Consider the following 24703-nt stretch of genomic DNA (forward strand, 5'->3'; position numbering starts at 1 on the left):
AACCCAGCGCTGGGTTATTTTAACCCAGCTGGGTTGGGTTAACTGTTTGACCCAGCATGCTGGGTTATTTTTTTGACCCAAAATTGGGTTAAAAATAACCATAATGCTGGGTTAACCTCAACCCAAAATGGGTTATAAATTACACCTAGGTATTTTAATATTAATAGTGTATTTGTGAAAAGTAAACGTTGTGTTTGTGTGCTGGGGTCTGAGAGAAGCGCATGGCAAATCAAGTGGGGAAAAAACAAGTTTATTTTTTTAACCTGCCCGTTCAGCATGTGTAGAACAAGAATTGTTCAAAATAAACGGCCAGGTTTGTTGAGTAAACAAGTAAAACCTCAGTAGTTCATTAAGCAAAATAAACATTCTACATTTCCTAAGAAAGAAATGGTTAGGAATAATACATCAACTGTAGTGTAAAAGAACATTGACATTAAAACATTCTCAAACTTTCTACAACTTTTTGAACACTATGCACATCAGCACAATGTCAGCATCAGTTAACATTCTGCAAAAAATAAACTGCATAAATTCTACATTTCCTACGAGAGAAATTGTCACAGTAAAATCATTGGCTTTAAAACATTCTCTTAACTTGTTTTACACTATGCACATCAGCATGTCAGAATCAGTAAACATTCGCCAAAGCAACAAACTGCATAAATTCTGTTTTCCTAAGAGAGAAATTGTCACAGAAAAATATATTGTAAAAACATTGGCATTAAAACATTCTCAGAACATGTGTAACACTTTATGCACCTCTGCACAGTGTCAGAATCAGTTAACATTCAGCCAAAATAACAAACTGCATACATTCTGTTTTCCTTAGAGAGAAAGGGTCACAGTAAGAACTTAAAGCAAAATAAATTGCATCAGCAAAGCTGTGGTCAATAACTACTGTTTAGCAGCAGATATAAAAGCACGTAGAATTCTTATTGATGGAGTTTCATCTCCAAGAAGTCCAAACACCACAGTCTGTAGAAACTGCCAGACGGGGGAGCACTGCTTGGGGTAATTGATATCGAAGACGTAGAATGCTTTAAAGCAAACATCTACTGCTGCCAGCAATGTTTCTTGCTCAAGTGCTTCTCCATTTAGTATAACAAAAGCCTGAAAGCACTGGTTGTCTCCCAGCATGAGAACATAGGGAAATTCGATTGTGCCTTTTGATCGCAGGTATTCAGCCATGTTGGTACCAATCTGAAAAAAAAAATATGTGAGAACAGAGCTCAAAACTAATGTACAAACCAGAGTGCATAGTGTGAAAGTTAACCCAATAATCCGAAGGGAATAAATAAAAAAAACTTGCTGAAATCCTTTATGGAAGAACCCGATATTAGTATTTTCCCATAGTTGATTTGGCCTCAGAGTAATTAAAGATTTCTTGGGAAATGTGAAGGCAAAAAATGGCTTATAGTGATTGATTGCATTTTTTACAAGATTTATACACTTGAAATTTTAAGAGCTGTAGCTCACATTTTTACAGAGTGCTAATAAATATGGAGATCACACTGTCTTGTGACACCTTGATGTGCTTTTAGCTATGGCTGTTTACTTACCGGTTGTATGTCTATGAAAGCCTTCCTGGTTTCAATAAATGTTGGTCTGAACATTTTCCTTCCGATCTTATAGGCTGATGTTGGAAGGACTACAGGTAGAACAAGTAAGGCGATGTCACTCTGATGGTCTGCAATTAAAATTAAACGAGTTCATGTAATCACTTAAAGTGCTAGCATCCTTAAAATTTGACTCAAAGGGTTAAGTTTTTTACAAAGGGCAAAATAAATATAAAAAATTAGTTTGGAATGATATGAGGGAGAGTAAATAATTTACTCTTAGATGCAGAGTAAAATAATTGCATCTAGGCAGACTCAAACATAAATGCTTCATGACAAAATTATCAGTTAGATGAACTAACCCCGTTAATCCCAATTACCTGCTGACATAGTTTCTAAGTTAGAAAGCAAATGAAGAGCCTGCTTTTCTCGGCTGGCGAACTGTAGGATCGTATCCTTGAAGACAGGCACCCTGTTCTCGGTGAGTTTTGAAGCAGAGTCAGGATTCAGAATTGAAAAGTCCTGGGATATCTACAGTACAAGAAAAAGACACAGAAAGTTATTGTGTATACTATAAAACGTAACATTTTTTCAAACTCACCATGCCCGGAGTGTCGAGGAGACGTGGATACTCCTTGACTATTTCCATAACTGCTTTGGTTCCATTATCTCGAATCCATTTGGCCCGATGGATGGCTGTCTCTTTCATGTATTGTTCAATCTGACTTGGTGGCCAGATATTATTTTTAAGCCACTCATTTGAACTGCTCGTTCTATGTCCACAGTTGATTCTGAGCAAAAATGTAATCACAAACAAATAAATGAGAAAATATTAACTTGCTAGATACGGGTGGGCGGAATGACCAAAAATCTATTTCACGGAATGAGTAGTTTTATTTCACGATAACGATATATTTAAAAATAATTCCATTATATCGCCCAGCCCTACAAGATGCATAATTATAATTGCAAACCCTACCTGGCAAAGTTAAGTTAGTGGTTTCTTCTGGGTTGTCTGATAAACTCTGAATTGGTCTTCGTCTATAGACCCTTTTGCGTACATTACGAAGGTGCTCCTCCAAGAAGCCTGTGGCAGGTCTGTGATTTCGACCCGGACTGCATGCTTCCTTGTGTTTTAAAAAGAAAAACAGGATTAGAAAATATGCTATGACTGGCAGCAACACCCTTTATATCTACATTTTTAGCTGTGTTAACCAATTTGTAATTGTATTATTCAATTTAATTATAAGTTGGATTCATAAATTCATTTGTTTCTGTAAACAGCTTAATGTAACATTTTCCACTTAGAACCCACGTTCATCACACTGTACTCACATAGCCTTTACCTTGGCAGTCCTTAAGGCATGGAAACTGTTCAACAACAGATGAAGCCAAGATGACTTTTGTACCTGCAGATGGACTAAAGCCAACAAAAGTAATGCACTTTGTCGATTAAAAATGCACACAAACACATTGAAATTTTTTCTTAAGCACTTACTTTTCCCCAAAGCGCCTCATCAGATGTGACACCAATATCCGAACCATGGCTCGTCTCTGATGAATTGAAATGCAGTGCTTTTCTTCTATACCTTTAATAATATCATTTCCATCAGCTGTTGCCAGGAGGATGTCTCTTACGTTCTACAAAACATAACACTTGTTAAGAACTGAAACATAATTCTCTCAATTTAAATAGGTTCTTGAATGTTCGTCTAGTAAAACAGACTAATGCCACAGAAAAAAGTAAACCTACAAATGCAGTTATTTCCCCCAGAGATATATTGGATTCATGACCATGCTCCTCTGCACTTGGTTTTTCAGATACTGCTCTGGTAACTGTGCCAGGATCTGGGATTGATTCCTATAAAAGAAATTGTAGTATATAGATGATATGCAAGGTTGAATTATAAATTCTGATTGACACACAGTACAATAGAAGGGAAATTTACCTGTATTAATTCTGACAGAATATATCATATTTTATTTAAGTGTTACTGAACAACAGTTGGTTAACAGTAAACTTAATCTTCACTTTCAGCAAGTTTTGACTACCATATTTATTTTGATGTCACCAAATCGTAAACATCTCTATGTTTTGTGATGTGCCCATGATGACTGATATTATTATTACCAGAATATTGTTTATCATTGCAAGAGGTAGTATTGGGTAGTAGGTGTAGACAAGCATTACCTTTATTTTAGTGCGATTATATCTGACATTAAAACCAAAAAAATAAAAATTACATTAAACTAATACTCACTTCCACAGCTTAGACTGATGATAAGCCATTTTGGCTTAAACAGGAAAATGCTGAAATGTTAAAACTAGTATTGTATGGGATGCTCTTTACAACTGGAGTAAGCAGTGTGTAAAACGTATGCTCTTCAATAAATACTGCTTAAATTAAACAATGTATCATCAGCCTTTATGGTTGCCTCTAAAATAGCCTGTATCTCAGAGAAACGTAACGATCACTGTCATTCTCTTTAAAGGACGTCACAACATGGAGAGGGTGGTGATCATCAAGTGACTGGATGTCCACCAAGTCAAGTGCAGAAGAAGGAGATACAGTGAAAGCAAAAAAATGTCTGTTAAATCCCACTGTCTCCCATTGTTTCACAATAAATTTGATTTTGGTGTCAATGAGAACAATGTTTTGAATTGTTCCGAACTGGGGCTCACCATCAGCAGAGTGAGACACAAAAAGTGTCATTCCTGACCTGTAGGTAGTTCCCTTAAATTTTATCCAAGCAGGCAAGTAGACATCTGAGAACAATGGAGCTCCAACAAAACCACATTTTACTTTTTCAAAATTCTCTAATAATGCCAGGAGTGTGGTGTATCCTGGACCAACTTCCAAGTCATGTGAGAACATCTGGCCAGACAACATGATGTAGCACATCATCATTTGGTGTCGGTAAGCCTGCGTTTTACAAATATTGCGAAAATTGCACGTTATATGGCTTACTCTCTTAAAAAAGCCATGTTTGGCCTCGAAACGCATGCACCAAAACTGGACCAAAGGTCCGAGTTTCCTGATAGCCCCAGGATAATGAAGCATAAAGTGGTGTTTTGGCTTCAGATGCCTGTCTGGATAAAGCTCCAAAAATAGTCTGTGGTGTTCCTCAATCAGATGTTGTAAAAATATAACTGCCTCTGCAGTCAAAGCTGGAGAAAAAATCATCTCCATACAGCCAAGCAAAGAAAGCAGTAGTTCCCAATGCTTGTGACCTTCTGGAATCAAATCACCAATCATAAGAGGTAGTAGTCTCAGAAGGCACCATGTCTGGGCTGCAGTCTGTCTGATGGCCCCATCAGGATTTTTAAGATCTTGAGGCTTTATGGCAGATGGCTTGTTGTGACTATCAGAGAAGCCATAGTCAAAGCTTGTCAGTCTATTATTGAGTTTATCAAGGGTTAAGAGTTTTTGTTCAATCAAAGAATTGAGAATAAGCTTTATTTCATAACCTCCAACCCCTTCTAAAATGTCATGCATAACATCTGGAGTCACGTTGTCAGTTACATGGTAGCACTGAAGTTTATTTAGTGCACACTCTCGTTTAATGCCAGTTTCAGTAGGGTTATTCTGAAGTAGATCCGAGTTATACAGACTCAGAAACAGACCAAACTGAGGAAATTTACAATCATGTAAAAACACCTTAATTTAAGTCGGGCAGTCGTGGCCTAATGGTTAGAGAGTTGAACTCTTGATCAGAAGGTTGCCGGTTCAATCCTCAGAGCCAGCGGGTAATGACTGATGTGCCCTGGAGCAAGGCACCTTACCCCTACTTGCTCCCCGGGCGCTGCAGTGATAGCTGCCCACTGCTCCGGGTGTACGTGTGGTCACCACTTGCTGTGCGTGTGTTCACTACTCTCTGGATGGGTTAAATGCAGAGGTCACATTTCGGGTATGGGTCACCATACTTGACAAATAATTAAAATGATTGATTGTCCACACTGTGTATATAGCAACTGTTCAGATCCGATTTGAGTGTCCCGTGGTTGTCTCTCATTTTTTGCAATATCTGATTTGGTTTCTATGGCAATGACAGGGAGCGTTGAACTTCATGCGTCGCTGTGCAAATCGATGATGATGTCATACGCTGATCAATCTGAGCCGAAAACTGCTCAATTTTCTTACAATATGACGGTGTGTAGCCGCTGCACTGTATTACCATGTCTAATGAACCTGCTGCTGAAGTGTATGAAGCTGGTATGTGTGGCTTTATTCACTGCTCGCGTCTTCTCCAGCACAGACAACAACAGCCATGTATCTGCAAAGACGTCTGTCCTGGCGTTTCAACGTGGAGTTTCACGTGGTGCGAGAACGTATAGTAAGACGAAACCTACTCAAATCTAAATTTAATGGAGATGTGCTGTATTCTGATTTTGACCGATGATGTTACGTTTATAAATCAGGATTTAAGCAGCGGTTAAAGTGACTGCTGGTGGCATTCAGTTGTAAAATACAGTATAATGTGACAAGATCAGAGTAGAAGAAAAACAGATATCAAGTGCTAACACTAACAAGACGCAAACACAGCGTCATGTCACAAATATGCAAATTAATTTGTGACGTCACCAGCAACACAAGTCCGTCAAAATCCTGTGAACACTGTACTCAATCTTGGATAAGCGCGGATAGACAAGTTCGACACATGCGAAGTACGTCACCGCGTGGACGTGGCTGATTCAACATTTGGGGGCAGGCGCATGCGGCATTTAGTGATAAGGCAAAAGTATGGTCCGGCTGTCCGTGTCCCGCTTGACGTAATTTTCGTCATCAGGAGCGTCGCTCAGACTGGACGCATACAACAGCTCATGCGTGGAAAAATGTTGAATCAGCTGCGTCCACTCGATGACGTACTTCGCCACGAGAACACCACAAAGCAAACGCATCCAGGTTGCATGCTCGAGTGTTAGGCGCACAACCTGAATGCGCATGCGTTGAAGTGCTCTCATGGACGCACGTCGTAGACTGACAGGGTAGAGAAGAATATGTTGATTAAAGTACTTTTCTGGACCTTGACGGGAACAATTAGCATGATGTCTATGTGGTGGTATGGAATATCTCGGAGGTGGATCTAAAATATCTTAACTTGTGTTCTGAAGATGCAAGGTCTTAAATCGTGTAGAACGTCATGTGGGTGAGTTAACATTACAAAAATTAGATTTTTGGGTGAACTATCCTTTTAAATAAAACTTTAACCTTGAATAAAGCAGTGCATTACACTTGCATTGCTATAAACAACACTGTAAGATATTATACATTCACACTTACCTTCAAATGTGGGAATTAACTCCTCAAGTTTCCATTCTCTAAGCTTACTTTTTACATATTCATCCATCTGAAAAAAAGTTACAAGACATCTTATCATTCTAGACACATTTTAATATAAATCCTCAATTAGGTAAAGTGGCATGTAAATAATAATCTATATATGAAGAGTTCAGATGCAAAACCCTCTAACTTAAGTCCGTCAGACGACGTTTCGTTTAAACGAGCATTTTTATCAGGCCCCTCCATGTACTTCCAGCATTACCAGATAGTTCAGATCGGGCAGAGTGTGGTATTTAGTGGGTTTTTTATTTGGTGCAAAATTATTTGAGGTAACGTATAATATGTCTGGAGAGCATTCATTGCACATCATAATCTAATTTTTGACGACGGTGGCTTCTAGAGGGGTTTGCATCTGAACTCTTCATATAACAATCGTGGTCGCTGTCGTTGGATTCCAAGCTTATTCGACACAATCTTTTATAGAAGAACGAACTATACCATGCACACAGAACCAGCAGCCTGCTAACGTTACATTTAAAACTTTCGAATTGAAACACCGGCGTCGGAAAACTTATATTAAATAAATGAATGTCTGATTTATTCAAGAGAAATGAAAATGAACGTCATGATTTAACGTTACGTTAGTTATCTTAATGGGTCTAAGCATGGCTGTCTGCTTAAAAGCAGGTTTAACGTTTAAGACAGCTAAAAATCCACTGAAGTCAACATGATATAGTAGTCTCTGTGTGAACAAATATATTGTGATGTAATGAATGAATAACTACACGAAAATTGTCACAAACTGAACACTTGCTAGGCGGGAAATTATCGTGCTAACAGAAACTCAGGGCAGCAAGGCCAACTTGACCGTATCAATAACCGCAATTATAACAAACAACTTATAATACACCAAAATGTATCTAAAATATAAAGTATACAATTTAACAAATACTAAAGTCATTTTACATCTTCTTACCTTTTCTGGCCTCAAGAATCCAACGCCGAGCCTCTGCTTCAATTTTCGCGCCCTCTCACTTCACTGAGGAGACTGCGTTTACTAATTGCGCAGCACATTCGCCAACAAAAAAATAGTCCTTAAGCCCGCTGCGTTGGGTTTTGAAGTGTCGTCAAGAAAAGAAGACTAAAAGGCTTATTTTAAATACACTATGAGTGAAGCGTTTTCATTACATGTCCTAAGAAAGTTTACAATTTCCCTCTCACTTGTCCCTCCCACTGGTTACTGCAGGATACACGCCGATTTAACCCCCAAAGTTCACCTCAGGCATATTCACATTTAACGCTATTTAGTTTTTTTTTCCCGCATACATATTTCTGCCAAAAGCCGCAAACGGTAGGCGGAGTGTTATCAACACTGAGGGAACCTTCGGAACTTGTTTAACGTGACGTGCATGCTCTCTTTAACGTCCGCACGAACAACCCAGCACTGTTGGGTTACGGTCGCCAACCCAAATTTGGGTCAAATCAACCAGTTTTCGTACCCAGCGGTCTTAACCCAGCGTATGGGTTAAAAAAATAACCCAGCAGTTTTTAGTGTGTAGTTAAGGCTACTAGTTCTGCAGCTTGAGCTGAAAAATGATCTGAAAGACGACCTGAAGCTACCACTTCAGTGGTGGAACTGACTGCATAACCTGCTCGTCTGTTACCTTCAATGACTTGAGCTTAAACATCAACAAACAACTCTAATTCTGCATTCTCTATGGGAGTTTCTGTTACTTCACTCGTAGGTGTGTATGTAAGTGTAACACAATCATGAGTCATTTCTCCAACATCCTCTAACACAACTTCAGTCATTGCAGACATCATACATGAGGATAGGTTTGTGACTGGCGCACGCTGTAAAACAATGTTCGGGGCTGTGAGGGTTGTTAACCAATTTCCCCAACAAGAGGAGGTGACAGAAGTGACCTTTTCTTGATTCATTAGTGCGGACACTGCATGAGGGAATCTTAAGTTTACAGTCTGTCCTAACACCATTCCTGATGAAGCCTGAAGAGCTAGATGAACTGCCTGCACTGCTCTAAGACATGGGCCCATACCTTGAGCGACTATGTCAAGTTTACCAGAATAGTAATGAATTGGGCGTAAACTGCCCCCATGATCTTGCATTAGGCAAGTTTTCATGGACATAAAGCATGAAAGGTCTATCAGACTATGCAATTCCTAATGCTGGTGCTTGACATAGTGCTTTCTTCAAATCATTGAAAGCTTTGAGATTTATTTCTTCCATACAAACAGTATCAGAATCTTTAACCTAGCCTTTCAACAAGTCATAGAGCGGCTGAGCAATCGAGGCATAGTCTTCAATCCAAGGTCTAAAGTAATGCTGTACCTCGTGATCTGTTGAGGCAATCAAAATATCATTGACATTTTGAATCATAGTAGACTGTTTGACTGGACATTCTGGGTCACACAAATCACGTCTGACAGCCTGATGGTATATGGTCGGGGTATTTTGAAATCCCTGCTGCAAACGTGTCCACTGGTATTGCTCATAGTCAACTGTAAAAGCTAACCATGTCTGGCTGTCAGAGTGTAAGGGTACAGAAAAGAATCCATTAGACATATTGACTACTGAAAAAACCTCACAATCTAATGGTATGCCATTTACAAATTGTTGCTACAACTGCTACAAGGGGGGTGATTTTATCAATATGTTTATTGGCTACTCTGTAGTCTATGGTGAGTCTCCATGTCCCATTTGTTTTCTTGATGGGCCATATGGGTGAGTTACAGGGACTGTTGGTTTTAACTAGCACTCCTTGCTTCAGCATTTTTTCTACAATTGGTTTGATTCCCTGTTTAGCTTCCTTATTGATCGGGTATTGTTTGGTAACAGGAGGTAGAGTTCCTGTCAATTTTACTGGTTCTACGCCTGTCAAAAACCCTCAATCATCCTTGTCCTTTAGCCCAAATTTGATGATTCTGTAAGAAAGCATACTCAGGAGTGGTTGCATTATTGGTAGAAACTTGTGCTGAGGAAATCTTTATGCTAGCAGATTTTGAAGACATGTCTAAAGTTAGATGTACTTGTCTCAGTAGATCCATGCCTAGAATTGCGCCTGTATTTAATGGAGCACATAGCAATTTTGTTGTCAGAGTTTTCAGGCCTAATTGTATCTCTATGGGCGGGGTTTCATACAAAACAGAATCTTCACCTATTACACCAGTTAAACAAAGTTTTGTTTTCTTGTACGTGATGTTTAAATCTTCAGCCAATTTGATAGGAATTACTGTAATTTCTGCACCTGTATCAAGCAAAAAGTCAATCTCTTTCTCTTGTATGCTACCTTTCACAAAGTATTTTGTCATTGTGATGGATTACAGGGGAAAGGTAGCTACTCACAGCCCCAACAATTAGTTTTTTTCCTGTTCTTGTTGTGCTCTTAGAAGAGCCTGCGCGAGCTGTCCTAAAGTTTCAGTGTACACTGGCAGAGCTACTTCAGGATTGTAGGTGGGCTGAGAAGGAGCAGAATTATGTTTAGCATTTCTTCTACTATCTTGCAACTTCCTACACTCGTTCTTCCAATGTCCTATTTTTCCACAGTAGTTGCATTTGCCTTCTCTTTTAGGCCATCTATTGCCTTGATTCGTTGTGCTTAACGTAGCTGCAGCTACTCTCACTTTTGCCTTAACATCAGCTTCTCGTAGCTAACCTGTCTAGGTTACTTCTGAGCGTTCTGTTAGACCAAGTTAGATCTAGGAATGGCAAGGCTTTTCTGTACTCGACTACAAGGCCCTCTGACCAGATGCGGACTAGGGGTCCCTTGTCATCTAACACACTTTCAGCTTCATCACCTATTCCACTGTAAATTACAGCTGATTGACAAAACCTTTCAGTATATTCACTCACAGTTTCACATAGTTTGTACATAGTTAGTGATTCTGGACTAGAGGTCTGCAACCCGACCCGAGCCCGACGGGGCCCGAAAAACTCGCGGGCTTCGGGTCGGGTTAATGTTTAATGAATAGGCTCGGGTCGGGTTTGTAACTAAAAAAATATATAGGCTATATATAAACAAGTTTGCGTGCCGTGGCATGTGCTTGCGTGTTTGCTGCGTTGTGACCACAAAAAAAAAAAAGAGAAAACACACTTTTCGCATAAACTGTTCTGCGCACGTGCTCCCGCTCTTGTCCTCGTTGTCACAACACAGCAGGTGATGGTAAGATGAGTGCGATAAAGCTGCACTCTGGAAGAATTATGATCTTGTCATTACTGTCAAGACTGGCCCGTAGTATCCTCTGCATCCCTGCAAGTGACGTTAGCAGCAGCAGCAGCGAGAGGAATGGCTACATCTGTTTCAAAGAAAGCTTGTAAGTCAGGATAATTGTTATCAGGCTGACTAACTTCCACATCAGTTTTTCCTGCAGCTTTCTTGCGGTTCAATTTCTTAGTAAAAGAGGATACTCTAGCACGGAGCTCTTTGTTCTGTTCTTCTAGCTCTGAGATACGCTGAGATTGTTGTGTAGCTAGTGCTATACCAAATTCTCGGTGGCAGCAGATAACGCCTTTCATATTGTTCTTGCAAATACATGCTCCTAGTACCTTTTTACACCCATCTACAGACCAAGTCTTGTCTGGGTGGATCTCATATTTCTGAGTTAGTTCTTGTCTAACTTTCTCAGTGACAATTAGGTTCATTTGCACTCTTAACACTGATTTGAATTCACTATCAGTGTCATTCAAATTCATAGGTGCTAATCCAATCAGCCTGACAGTATTACCCATACCTTCACATTATCATAGAGACAAAGGCTGAGTCCGAAATCGCATACTCAATGGGTAGGTACTCAATTTCAGTAGGTACGTACTCAATGGGGCTAAATGGGTACGTACTGTTTTCCCTGAATGGGTGTAGTATGAATGCGATCGGCTGTTGTCCGCCATATTGATGATTTTCTTTTCCTTTTTAATGGCGGGGAGCAAATTGCGTTTGTGGTGCATGTCCGCCACCTACTGTACTGGAGTGTACACGGGCCAGAGATTAACCATGCAACGTAATAACAAGCTCAACAATTTAAGTTATGAGAGACAGGTGCATTAACATCAGTAATGCTAACTTTATCTTCCATGAGTTTTCTCAGCATTTGCAACATGTTTGTAATGCCTTCACAAAGGAGACGTCGTGCAGCTGCTCGACGATCTCGCCTTAGGAGAGCACTGCTGATTTTATTGTCAAGGAATATAAGTATTATTGCTTATAAATTAAATGCATTGCTAGCCCACACCTACACTTGTGCACAATATTATTGATAAGTGCTGACCAAATTATATATTGTATTAAAATAGGCTAATAAATTTAATTGTATTTCCATATGCCATCTATGCATTAATACAGACTAAAAAATGTGAATGGATACGTTTTCAGTGAATCAATGACATAATACATGAAGTAATGTAATATGTTTTATTTACAGAAAACTATAGAATAAACATGAATAAAAAATACTTACATTTGATGTAAGAAAATAAATTAATTGAATTATTATTAATACATTACATAAACATTGCATTACAAGTAAACATCACATAAATCAAAGCTTTATTTTAATTTATTGTTGTAACAAATGATCCTGTATCTACAGGCGTTGAACCCCACACCCCGACCCTACTGCCATCTCGCAGCTGACCACCGTCGCCACCTTCGTGATTTTAATGAGTGTGCTCATCTGTCCCTGTAACAGTCGAACAAGATTCAAGTGACCTCTGTGATTTGTGCTCAATACTGCATGTAAATGTGGAGGTAACGTGTTAACTCGCTGTTTATTCAACTCAAATTTTCCCTACATTGTTTAGTTACTTCTAGTAAGGTAGTCTTCGCCTAATGGTTAGAGAGTCGGACTCGTGACCAGAAGGTTCCCTGTTCGATTCCCAGGGTAATGACTGAGGTGCCCATGAGCAAGGCACCAACCCCTACTTGCTCCCCGGGCGCTGCAGTGATAGCTGCCCACTGCTCCGGGTGTACGTGTGTTCACTAATCTCTGGATGGGTTAAAATCAGAGGTCACATTTCGGGTATGGGTCACCATATCTGACTAATAGGTCACTTTCACTACGCAAGCAGTGAACAATGCTTTTTACCACATATTAACAGACGTAAGCTACATTACTGTGATGTGTATTTCATGTTGTGATATGCTCATTTGCAATACTTTTCGAGAAAATGACAGGTCACATGTTACACAGACATTAAAAGCGTCTGTAACATGCGTATGGTTTAAATATATGTCACGTTAAGTCTACTTTGAAGATGCATGTGTGCGTGGAGCTTCCCTTTAAGCTAGACATATTAAAACACTGCGTTTTCACAGCAAAATCACAAATATACTTTACTATGTAGCATCTTATAGGATAACTTTACGCTACAACACTTTAACAAATACGACTGCAACGCAAAGAAATGCGTTGTTGGCTAGTAATACTCACTTTTGAAAACACCTGCCTCGCAGTTCTCCGCCATGCTCCTGTATGAACTTATCCTGTCCCGTGGGCTCATGGGATAGATAAGTATCCCAAGTATCTGTCGCTGGGTGCTTCAGAATGTGGGCGTAACCAGTAAGCCATCCGGGAATTTCTCACCTACTCTTTTATGAATACTGAGGATTCGGACATACTATATTGTTTTCACATACTATATAGTAGGCGTATTCGGACGCAACAGTAGTATACGCACGTCCAAATCTCGCGAGAAATAGTGCACCAGCCGGGAAATTCTCGCCTACTGTTTTATGAAGACCGAGGTTTCGGACATACTATTCGTTCGCCTACTGCTTTTCGCCTACTATATAGTATGGCAGTATGCGATTTCGGATTCAGCCAAAGGCTTAGCTGTGCCTTGATCTTAGCATTCATCTTTAACTTGGGACCCTGCCCAATGGTCAGGAAGTGCATAAAGACAAAAGGATAATGTCTCAGACACCTGGGCTGCCTGACATGATCTTCTTAGAATGTCATCATCTTTACCTCAAAATGTGAAACATAATGTACATAACTTTAACCTAGATATAACATTGTATAAATTTGTAATCCCACAGTGACAATCATGAAACTAATTCAGATAAACAGATGAACTGCAATGCATGCTGGGAGTCATGACTGAGTTTTGTACTATGATTGTTATTGTTGAGTTTCATACACTGATTCTTGATGTCTGAAATCAAGTATTAAAGTTAAAAATTAAAAATTAAAGTTTTTTTTGTGTGTGTATTTTCTGTCAATTCAAAGAAGTATAATAAGCCACACCACTGCTTTAATCTCACAATGTATTACCACACAATATTCATAAATCAATAACACAATGCACTCATGAGAAATTATTTAGGTAACTCCACAAAGACTACAATCATTATCACCTGATCCCAATGGATCCTAGTTTTCATTGCCTCAACAATTGTATTTTAGCACACTGTTATAACAGCCAATGAAAACCTAATGTTTAAACACAAGAATCAAGAGCCCAACTAAAGCAAATAACGATCGTTTGTTGAAACTTCTACATTTTTTCAACAATAATTGCGGTTGCAAAAGTGATGTTGATTCAATGCAGTTAACACTGACAAGTCAACAAGCTGTGAAAATTTTCCATTGGCAGCCCAGAATGTGATTGTTACACTACAATAAAAAGACTGAAAATCTGAAGTTGCACTTCGGCTTTATGTGACTTTGGTGAAATTGCTACACCTAAAGTAAATAAAATGACCTACTTTGATCCACCTTTTGATCATTACAAATAAAGTATGTCTTAAAGAGGATTCTTTTTTCTGCCTCTGTCTTGACCGTCTCATTTGGACTCGGTCTTGACTTGGACTTGAACCTCTTTGGACTTGACTTGGACTCGAACCTCTTTAGACTCGGTCTCGACTAGTCCTGGTCTTGGACTTGTCTTGGACTCAACAAAGGTGGACTTGACTACAGCCCTGCTCTCTAAACATAAAAATATACAGTAAACATGACAACAAATATTGCTGACCAATGGTGGCATCTGTGAAAAGAGAAACGGACGGCACACATACGTTACATCCAAAAGTCCTTATATGGTTTTTAGGAGTGACACAGGAACAGAACACAGACAGTATTTCAGCTGTGAGCTGATTGTGAACAGAACATTAAAGACTCACATCACATCTGTGAAGACAATCTCAAACACTGACAGTGTGAACGGAGCCATTGTTATGAGCGCTCTTCAGCATGAACTCTCATGTGTTTCTCTAGAACTTTTTTTTTTGCAAAACTCTTTTCACGGTATAGCCGTTCTCCAGTGTGAGTTCTCATGTGGACATCTAGATGACTTTTTTGAGTGAAACCTTTTCCACACTGCAGACATGTGAATGGCTTTTCAGTGTGAGTTCTCATGTGGTTCTTAAGAACATTTTTTCTTCTGAAACTCTTTCCACACTGAACACATGTTTATGGCTTTTCTCCAAAGTGAATTCTCATGTGGTCCTCTAGAGTTCTTTTTTGTGTGAAACTCTTTTCACACTGAAAACATGCATACGGCTTTTCTCCAGTGTGAGTTCTCATGTGGTCCTCTAGATGACTTTTTTGAGTGAAACTCTTTCCACACTGAACACATGTGTGTGGCCGCTCTCCAGTGTGAATGCTCATGTGGACATCTATATGACTTTTTCTTGTGAAACTCTTTCCACACTGAACACATGTGAATGGCTTTTCTCCAGTGTGAGTTCTCATGTGTTCCTCTAGATTACTTTTTCTTGTGAAACTCTTTCCACACTGAACACATGTGTATGGACGTTCTCCAGTGTGAATTCTCATGTGGTGCTCTAAATGACCTTTTCTTGTGAAACTCTTTCCACACTGTAAACATGCATACGGCTTTTCTCCAGTGTGAATTCTCACGTGGTCCTCTAGATTACTTTTTCTTGGGAAACTCTTTCCACACTGAACACATGTGAATGGCTTTTCTCCAGTGTGAATTCTCACGTGGTCCCCTAGATGACTTTTTCTTGTGAAACTCTTTCCACACTGAACACATGCATACGGCTTTTCTCCAGTGTGAATTCTCATGTGGTCCTCTAGATTACTTTTTCTTGTGAAACTCTTTCCACACTGAGGGCAGGTGAACGGCTTTTCTTCAGTGTGGATTCTTATGTGCTTCGCAAGCTGATTTTTACTTCTTAATCTCTTTCCACAATTATGACATACTGATACTGTTGTTTCTTTCAGTTCCATTTGGTCTAAAATGAAACAAAAAAGCAAATTTTTATTAGGGCGGTCAACATTGAACACATGCAATCAAAGGCACAACATGCATGTTTTTTAAATTAAAGTTAGGGATGCACGATATTTATTGGACCGATAAATTATCAGCCGATATGGGTGAAAATGACGTCATTTTTATTGCTCCGATACATAAATAAAATCCGATAAAGTATGCTTGCTGGTAAATCAATAAATCAGTCTAAATCTTCCACTTTCCGAGTGGAAGTGACTGCAGCTTTAAACTGTGTCGTGCTCATTAGGTCATCATCCTGTGACCATGTCTTGGCTTGTCTGGAAGTTTTTCTACGATATCCCCATTCTGCTGAATGGGGATATCGACACTCCGTGTTGTAGGATTGTTTCTAGGAACTTTAGCTGGAGCTACTGCTGCTGTGGCATCTTCATATTCTTTTAACATCACTTCGCTGCGATGACGACCTTTCAAGTGAGATATAAGATTTGTTGTGTTGATGCCTTTTTTCCTCCTGTCGCAATCCTTGCAGACCATGTTTTGCAAATAGCAATAGCATTGTCCTCCACTGCCACCATTTGAAAATTGCAAAAAGTTTTCCAGAGACAGCGAAAAGGCTAAAGCCATTAACGACAAAGTAATGGAATTTATAGTCCTCAATGACCAACCTTTCTCCTTGGTAGAGGATCCGGGTTTTCGCGGGTTAGTAGAGCATTTGGAGCCACGTTACACCGTTATGCATAATTCTGATGAATTTACATTTTTGTTAATGAGTTGTTAATTGCAGATAAACCATAGTTCTGTTAAACCATTTCTGTTAATAAGTATTGTCGTGCCTTGCGCAAAAAATAAAAACATTTGAAGAGTCTGGACTGATGATTGCTGTTATTGTTAGACCAGAGCTACTATCAGATTTCATTAGTGCATCTTAGATTTTCTATTCTCCTGGGTGTACAAACTGCAGATTATATGAAAATATTATAAAAAATATGAATTTACTGCATAACGGTATCCGAATTGGCCATTGGAAGGACTTAAAGGGGTCATATGGTGGAAGTATGTGTTTTTCTGTGTCAATGGTGTGTTATAAGTTGCTCATGCATGTATTAGACACGTAAAATTGCACAAATGAAAGTGTGGGAACAAAAGATGCATTCTATCTAAAAGCGAATGCTCAACCAGACCTGCCTGAAACACCTCGTGTAACCACACCCCGGCGAATCTACGTAACTTCGTAACATGATTTGACTAAGACCGCCCAAATCTACACGTAGTTAAGGTGGGCGCTCCCTCCACGAGGCGTCGACTGACAAGAGAGCGCGTCGGCTGTCTGGTTCAGGACTCCTGGGATGTGTGTGGCTCACAGGGAGCTGATCACCTGCTGACTCCAAAGAAGGAGGCATCGGCGAGTCGTGTTAGCTGCCGTGAGCGAACGCCACCCTGACGATTGATATACGCCACGGCAGCTGTGCTGTCCGTCCGGACCAGCACGTGCTTGCCCAGCACGAGAGGTTGTAACCTCCAGTGATGACCATACGCCTGCTGCCGGTGTGCCACACTCTCCAAGGAACCCGACTCTGTAGCCAGTGTTGGAGCGGTCGCATGTGCATCAACCCGAGGGGGACCACCCCCGCCGAGTATGCCATGTATCCCAGGAGCCTCTGAAATGGTTTCAGGGGGACCGCTGACTGCCTGAGAACCTTCAGGCAGTTCAACACTGACTGGGCGCGCTCTGTAGTCAGTCGCGCTGTCATGGAGACCGAGTCGAGTTCCATACCGAGAAAGAGGATGCTCTGCACCGGGGAGAGTTTGCTCTTTTCCAAGTTGACCTGTAGCCCCAACCGATCTAGGTGCCGGAGCACCAGGTCCCTGTGTGTACACAACAGATCTCGCGAGTGTGCAAAAATGAGCCAGTCATCGAGATAGTTCAGTACCCGCACACCTCTTTCCCTGAGGGGAAGGAGGGCAGCTTCTCCCCGACGCTCATTTGGGAGCAGTTCGGCCAGGCACGGGTGGTCCTGTTGCCTCCCCGGACTCCACCCATTGTCCACTTTGGTACTCCCTGACCGAGGCACCCCTCGGCATGGATGCCCTTGCGCACAGCTGGCTGTGGGACAAGCGGAAGTACGCCTTCCCCCCAGTGAGCCGCATCAGGGAAGAGGAGCATCAAGTGGTACTAGTTGCGCCCTACTGGCCCAACCGGACTTGGTTCTCAGAGCTGGTGCTTCTGATAACAACTTCTCCCTGGCCGATTCCCCTGACAGAGGACCTTCTGTCACAGGGGAAGGGCACGTAACGGCATCCCAGGCAGACCCCTGGAACTTCCATGTCTGGACGTGACGAGAAGATCCTGAGTGGCCCACCCCCTGCAGTGGTTGGGACATCTCTCAGGCTAGGGCCTCGGCCACTAGGCGGCTATACGCCCATAAGTGGCACCTCTTCTCGTCCTGTGCTCTTCTCAAAGAGAAGACCCGAGGAGTTGCTCGATCGGGAACGTGCTGTCACTTCCTCAAGAGAGACTGGAGAGTAACCTCTCCCCCCTCCTCACTGGGAGTGTATGTAGCCGCTACGGCCGCTCATCACGACCCAGTTGCTGGGAAGCCTCTGGGACAGTACGACCTGGTCATTAGGTTCCTAAGGGGCACGAGAAGGCGACCGCCTCATCCGCGCCCCGCACCCTCTTGCGACCCAGGTGGCAGGCCTCAAGAGGCCCCTCCCTTTGAGCCCCTCGGAGCTGCCGCACTTTCTCACCTCACGATAAAGACGGCTCTCCTGATGGTGCTCACCTCCAAGAGAGTAGGGGACCTACAAGCACCCTCCGTGTCCACAGATTGCCTAGAACTACGTGCCCAAAGTTCCCACCACTCCCCCTAGAGACCAGATGGTGAACCTGCAGTCTCTCCCCACTGGGTAGGAAGACCCAACCCCATCCGTGTTGTGTCCAGTACGCGGACTGCGCCTCTGCTTGGACCGCACGCAGAGCTTTAGCAGCTCTGAGCAGCTCTTTGTCTGTTTTGGAGGTCAGCAGAAGGGGAGGGCTGTCTCCAGAGGCTGGCGCAATGGATCATGGATGCCGTTGCTACGGCAGACTGATCTCAAGATCGCCCCTGCCCGTTAGAAGTGAGGCACACTCCTCATGGGCACTGGCTCAGGGCGCCTCTCTGGCAGACATCTGCAGAGCTGCGGGGTTGGGCTATGCCCATCTCCTTCGCGAGGTTCTACAACCTACACGTGGAACCTCGCATCCTGCAAGGCAATATGTAGGACCGGCAGCCGGTAGGGTGTACGCCTGCAAAAGCCCTTCCCCTCTTCCTTAGGTGGGTCAGTGGCTATTTCCGCCTCCCTTCTTTCCCCATTGGGTAAAGAACAGGCATTCCATCCATCACTAAGCACCTTCCTGGGGCAGGCTGGGCAGAGCAGCCCTGCCCCTTTAGGCCGGGGAACAGTTGAGTTATCTACCACATAGCTCTAACCGGACCTAGTGCTCCAGACGTGGTAACCCCCCCAGTGGGCGGTTCCGTCTGATGTATTCTCATGAATGGTTCCCACCTTGGTATCCCATGACTCCCTAGGTGGACTCCCACCTTGCAGTTAACTCCTTCAGTCCGCACATTTTCCCATGAGTTCTCCCCTGATGGTGAGACCATGTTGGTGTCTCCACTAATTCTTCGCTATGGAGGTAGTGGTCTCTGTAGAATAATGCTTACCCAGTGGCCCTTACGGTGCCAGGCGGCCTCTCGCTGTTAGAGAATCAAGGCCTTCGCCCGTGACGGCCGGTGGCAGGGGCTTCCCACCTTTTCTTCAAAAGCTCTGGGACCCCCTACGTCTCCACCGGACGGTTACAATTTCGTGGTAGCGCTCGTCTGACTCGCCCAGGCCAGTCAGCGTCGCTCTGCTGGAGATTGTCCACTGGAGATGGTGCTTTCCATAGGAACCCCACAACGTCGAGAGACCGACAGAAAGGGAACGTCTTGGTTACGTTTGTGTCCTTCTTGCCACAACGCTGGCCGCCCGCCGCAGCGGTCGAGGGATGCTCAGGCTCCTCAGACCAAAATGTGAATGAATGCAGCACGCCTTCTCCCTTTTATACCCGGATATCCGGGGGCGGAATCCGGCATGCAAATTTCATTCGCCAATTTCATTGGCCTTTTCTAAACTAGTCAGAAGTTGATAGGTTCTCAAGAGCGAACCCCATCTGTCGGCTCGACACAACGTCTCTTTCCCTCCATCAGGGAACTGAGGTTACATCTGTAACCAAGACGATTTTCAGTCTGGACGGGTTGCAGAAAGTCTGTGCCAGTCTGCAGATTTGATCAGTTAGTGTGTTTCTATCTGAAACTTTCAAAAAGTCTGCAAGTGTATGATGTCTAGTTTAAAACAAATCTGTTCAGATTTTAAAAGTCTTGTAGTGTATTCCAGCCATAACCCAGACTGGAAATCTGGGCAAAAATCTGCATAAAAGTCGGGTAGTGTATTTCAGCCTTTAAGGAGAATATAGAAAATATATGTAGAAAATACATACAAAGAAAAATAACAATAACAATGTATTTACTAGAAGTTTAAAGATTGTTCTCTTATGATAAATATAGATTTAAATAAGAGATCAGTGTTGAGGTAGATAGCAGATGGCAATGGAATCATAAATGTGCACACATATGTTATAGTGTTATTAGTACAATGGTAAAGTGCAAGTGCAATGAGCGGGTGAATGACATTACACTGTCAGAGTCCTTATTAGAGGTTAGACCGATAAGGGTTTTTCTCTGGCCGATGCTGATTTTTAGAAATCAGGCCAGCCGATGGCCGTTTTTTTGGCCAATATGTTTGGCCGGTTTTCTTTTTCCCACCTTCATCTCATAAAATATATAATTAAGTAACAAGGAGTGATAAAGAATATTGCTTAAATTAAACATTTATTTAAGACATGTCTCTCCAAATCAGTGCACTTGATTGAGAAAGATTGAGTAAGTGTTTATTGCAGGGTACAAGACAGCAATAATATAACAAGATGATATAACAAGAATGTAATAATACATTGCTCAAAACTTTTAAGCACCTTCTCAAACTGTTCTGAAGCATGCTTTTTGTTTATGTTTGTAGGCAGACACTGCTATTAGTCAAATGGTCATAATCTAAGTGAAAAAATATATATATACATCTCATATTACACAGCTGGGCTCGTCACCAGGTTTTGGTACCGTGCATACATGTAACGTTAGCCTAAACTATGTGGTTGAAGGCTAGCTAACAATAGAGTTCCAAAAAATTACTCGCATTCTCAAGTAGCATCATATTTAATCAATGAAATATTCAAGGCTAAGAACGAAGGATAAAAATAATTTAATTTTGTAAGTTTTACTGTTTTCTTGTAAAGTTAGCAGGTAGTTAAAAAGTTAGCAGGCAGATGGGGACATCACAGTGTTATGCCGCAAGAGGCAGCGTCACGTGTTCCACAACAACACTTAGCTGCTCACAGATGCACTTGCCTGTTAATCATGGCCGTAGCCAGCTATGAGGTCACTGAGGTCCGGACCTTGGTAATTTTTTCAAATTAAAACATAAAATGTGAAGCTCTGAATGAAAAACCAGCAGTTTAAAACTCTTATCTCTGTGTTACATAGTTCAGTCTATACAATTAACAAAGTTATTTATTGTCCGTTGTGTAAAAGAAGGATTATTTTAACTTGATGCGGGAGACTGGTGGTGTCATCCAATTGAAAGAGTTCCATTGTTAACTTTAATCATATAAAATAATTTCCCCAAAATAAAGTTGTTGACAGTGAAAATGCTGAGTGATAGTGTAACGGAGTAAACCTGACTCACCGACCTCAAGAGGTGCTCTAGCGATAATATTTAGAGACTGTGGTCTTTAGCCTACTCGTTAGCGTGCCTGTCTCCCTTCCTGGAGTCTGGATTAACGTTGGTTCGATGCCCGGCGAGTAGCACCAGTTACAATAGTTATTTTGGAAAACCACTAGCCACAGTATTAAGCCCTGTTAGGGATAGGGTTAACTTTATTCATCATTATATTTATTGAGGTTTAATCATTTATAGCATTTATTTGTAATATTAGGTATAATTATTGACACCCCACCCTGGACCTCACTAATTTTCAAACCCTGGCTACGGCCCTGCTGTTAATCGGCCCAATTTGGGGCACAATCGGCCGATGCCGATTTATTAAAAAATCCCAAAAATCGGCCGATTAATCGGTCAACCTCTAGTCCTTAGCACAGTGTCATGCTGGATTCACACAGAGCGTCAGCGTCAATGCTTCTCATTTACTTTGAATGGGTGATGTCATGCGTTGCTGAACTGAATTGTGGGTCCGTCAGCGTCGCTTCACTGGCGTTGCTTGCGGCAAGAAGTTGAACATTTCTCAACTTTTCAAGCGCCAACGCTGGTGTCAGCCAATCAAATCACCTTATGCAAATAACCTAGTGCAGGCACTAGCCAATTGCGATAGCCAATAGCCAATGATGCAAGACCGGAGAACAATTTAACTGGCTGTTGTAACTATGACGATGTCCGCCACGCTTTAGACACACCCTCCGTCACGCTGACGCCCTGTGTGATCGGAGCGTCAGACCAGCACAGTATTTTTGTTCATGTGTACATTTATTTTCAAAAGTAACAAAATAATAAAATCATAGTAGTAACAATAGAGAATCAATTCAATAGTCAACAGTCAATAGAATCAATAATCATTAATGAAGACTCAAGAATGGACACCGACCTCTTTGTTCCTCAGCGTCTTCATTTCTCATTGTGCTGGTGTCTGTAACACTCATGTCTTCACTCTCCTCTTTAATGAATTCTGCGTCACACATAACTTGCTTTTCAAGTGTGCTTGGAGAAACAGACCTGTCAAAATCAATAAATTAATAATTGAATTACATTTTACTGAATTGAAATAAAACAGCACATAGTTGCAATGTCAAATAAAACATTTACAGAATGAAGAAACAACTAAGCTTTGATTTAGAACGTAGATGAGACAATGACATATAAGAACCACTGATCATGTGGTGTGAGCAATAATAAGAATTAACTGTATTAAATTAAAAATAAAACATCTTATTTCTGTGACTGAAATATCAATGACTGATACAGTATGCTTAAGTGAATGGTGACAAAAATACGAGATCATTACGGACCAAAACTCTTCTAAACACTTTAAACACTGAGAACTTGTAAAGCATGTTAAGAAAACTAATTAATTTTTAAACAAATCAGGGTTTTATCTCAGTGAACTGAACTGAATGTGTTTGCAGAAGTGAAACAGCACGTTTGTCTTTATAGAAATTCTCCGGGACGGACTTCAATCACTCTGCAAACCTTTTCATCATCTAGCATTGAATTTCATGTTTGTCATGTTCTTCTAGCGAAAAGTTTACAGCACGACATCCATACAGTGCACTAACCTTTGTGTTTAAAGATCTTGATATCAAACTGTTCTCTTGACCTCTTTCTTTCTTTTTCTGGTGTGCAGCTTCTTCTTCTTCTTCTTCTTCTTTTAGGGTTTTATGGCGGGTAGCATCAACGTAAAGGCGCATTATCGCCACCTACTCTGTTGGAGTATGAACCAGAATTTGCCGTTCCCAAAATAAATAGAAAAAACCAAATGAATAATATTTAGATCTTCTAAATTCTCTAAATCAACTCTGTTCTTTTAAGATGAAGAAATAAACTCTCTATTCCATAAGTGTATATATGTTCAAGCTTTAGTTCATCCATTTCCATCATTCTCGCTCCTTGGAATACTTTTGACAAACGCAAATAACATGTTCTACTGACTCTTCTAACCTACAGTGCTCACATAATCAGCCTCTTTCACATGANTAGGGTTTTATGGCGGGTAGCATCAACGTAAAGGCGCATTATCGCCACCTACTCTGTTGGAGTATGAACCAGAATTTGCCGTTCCCAAAATAAATAGAAAAAACCAAATGAATAATATTTAGATCTTCTAAATTCTCTAAATCAACTCTGTTCTTTTAAGATGAAGAAATAAACTCTCTATTCCATAAGTGTATATATGTTCAAGCTTTAGTTCATCCATTTCCATCTTTCTTAGCTCATTCTTCATTATTTCTCGCTCCTTGGAATACTTTTGACAAACGCAAATAACATGTTCTACTGACTCTTCTAACCTACAGTGCTCACATAATCAGCCTCTTTCACATGAGTCGGAAACTACGTCACCGCAGGGTAAAGCGACTTCCCCTACAGATTAAATCCCACTGTAAAATAATGCGCTTGAGTCATTTAAATCATACGTTTATCTGTACTGTCTTTTTGCTACTTTAATCTATTAAACATACAAATGAATATCTGTGCGTTTATCTGATTTGTGCACTCAGACCGCTAATATATCGCTATTTCCGCTTCATGCCGACTGTAAGAAGTACGTTTTTTGAAATGCTTTTATTCAAGAACATCACAACACAGTCAATGTTACATTTATAATAGCAGCAAAGATCCAATGAAGAAAGAAAAGAACAAGAAAGAAGGCGATATCTTATACAATACATTAATAAAGGAATGTGTTTCAAGAATTCTATACAATCGTTTTGCTTTTTTATTTCTCTTCTTTATCTTTAAGAGACTCAAAATAATATCTTGATTTAATTTTAAATAATAATAAAATGTAGGGT

General features: G+C 41.0%; 2 protein-coding genes across 3 annotated transcripts; both read right to left on the reverse strand.

The window, feature by feature from the left end:
* Nucleotides 1-243: 243 nt before the first annotated feature.
* On the reverse strand, nt 244-9038 carry LOC130561138 (uncharacterized). 2 transcript variants are annotated; one of them, XM_057345295.1, is made up of 9 exons: nt 6839-9038; nt 3310-3417; nt 3055-3197; nt 2892-2976; nt 2618-2683; nt 2158-2347; nt 1937-2087; nt 1560-1687; nt 244-1200 (listed from the first exon to the last, which is right to left on the reverse strand). In XM_057345295.1, coding segments are annotated over exons 4-9 (843 nt in total). In that variant the 5' UTR covers nt 2894-2976; nt 3055-3197; nt 3310-3417; nt 6839-9038; the 3' UTR covers nt 244-894. The 2 variants fall into 2 exon arrangements, 1 of the variants encoding a protein (XP_057201278.1); XR_008963789.1 differs by having other exon boundaries at nt 2536-2683; nt 3310-9038.
* Nucleotides 9039-12250: 3212 nt separating this feature from the next.
* Nucleotides 12251-23581, reverse strand: LOC130561149 (gastrula zinc finger protein XlCGF8.2DB-like). Its single transcript, XM_057345309.1, has 3 exons — nt 23471-23581; nt 22783-22910; nt 12251-16050 (listed from the first exon to the last, which is right to left on the reverse strand). The coding sequence occupies exons 2-3, from the start codon at nt 22874-22876 to the stop codon at nt 15263-15265; spliced, it is 882 nt and encodes a 293-aa protein (XP_057201292.1). The 5' UTR covers nt 22877-22910; nt 23471-23581; the 3' UTR covers nt 12251-15262.
* Nucleotides 23582-24703: the final 1122 nt, after the last annotated feature.

This window comes from Triplophysa rosa, linkage group LG11 (genome assembly GCF_024868665.1).
Source record: "Triplophysa rosa linkage group LG11, Trosa_1v2, whole genome shotgun sequence".
Taxonomy (NCBI): Eukaryota; Metazoa; Chordata; class Actinopteri; order Cypriniformes; family Nemacheilidae; genus Triplophysa; species Triplophysa rosa.

Excerpts from the sequence above, each read along its gene's own strand:
- LOC130561138 (XM_057345295.1), bottom strand. Across the intron at positions 2,088-2,157 it reads TCCTCGACACTCCGGGCATG|ATATCCCAGGACTTTTCAAT; the intron begins GTGAGTTTGAAA and ends CTTGTACTGTAG. Across the intron at positions 1,688-1,936 it reads CTTAGAAACTATGTCAGCAG|ACCATCAGAGTGACATCGCC; the intron begins GTAATTGGGATT and ends TTTTAATTGCAG.
- LOC130561149 (XM_057345309.1), bottom strand. The coding sequence starts at position 22,876 with ATGTGTGACGCAGAATTCATTAAAGAGGAGAGTGAAGACATGAGTGTT. Across the intron at positions 16,051-22,782 it reads AGACGCTGAGGAACAAAGAG|ACCAAATGGAACTGAAAGAA; the intron begins GTCGGTGTCCAT and ends GTTTCATTTTAG.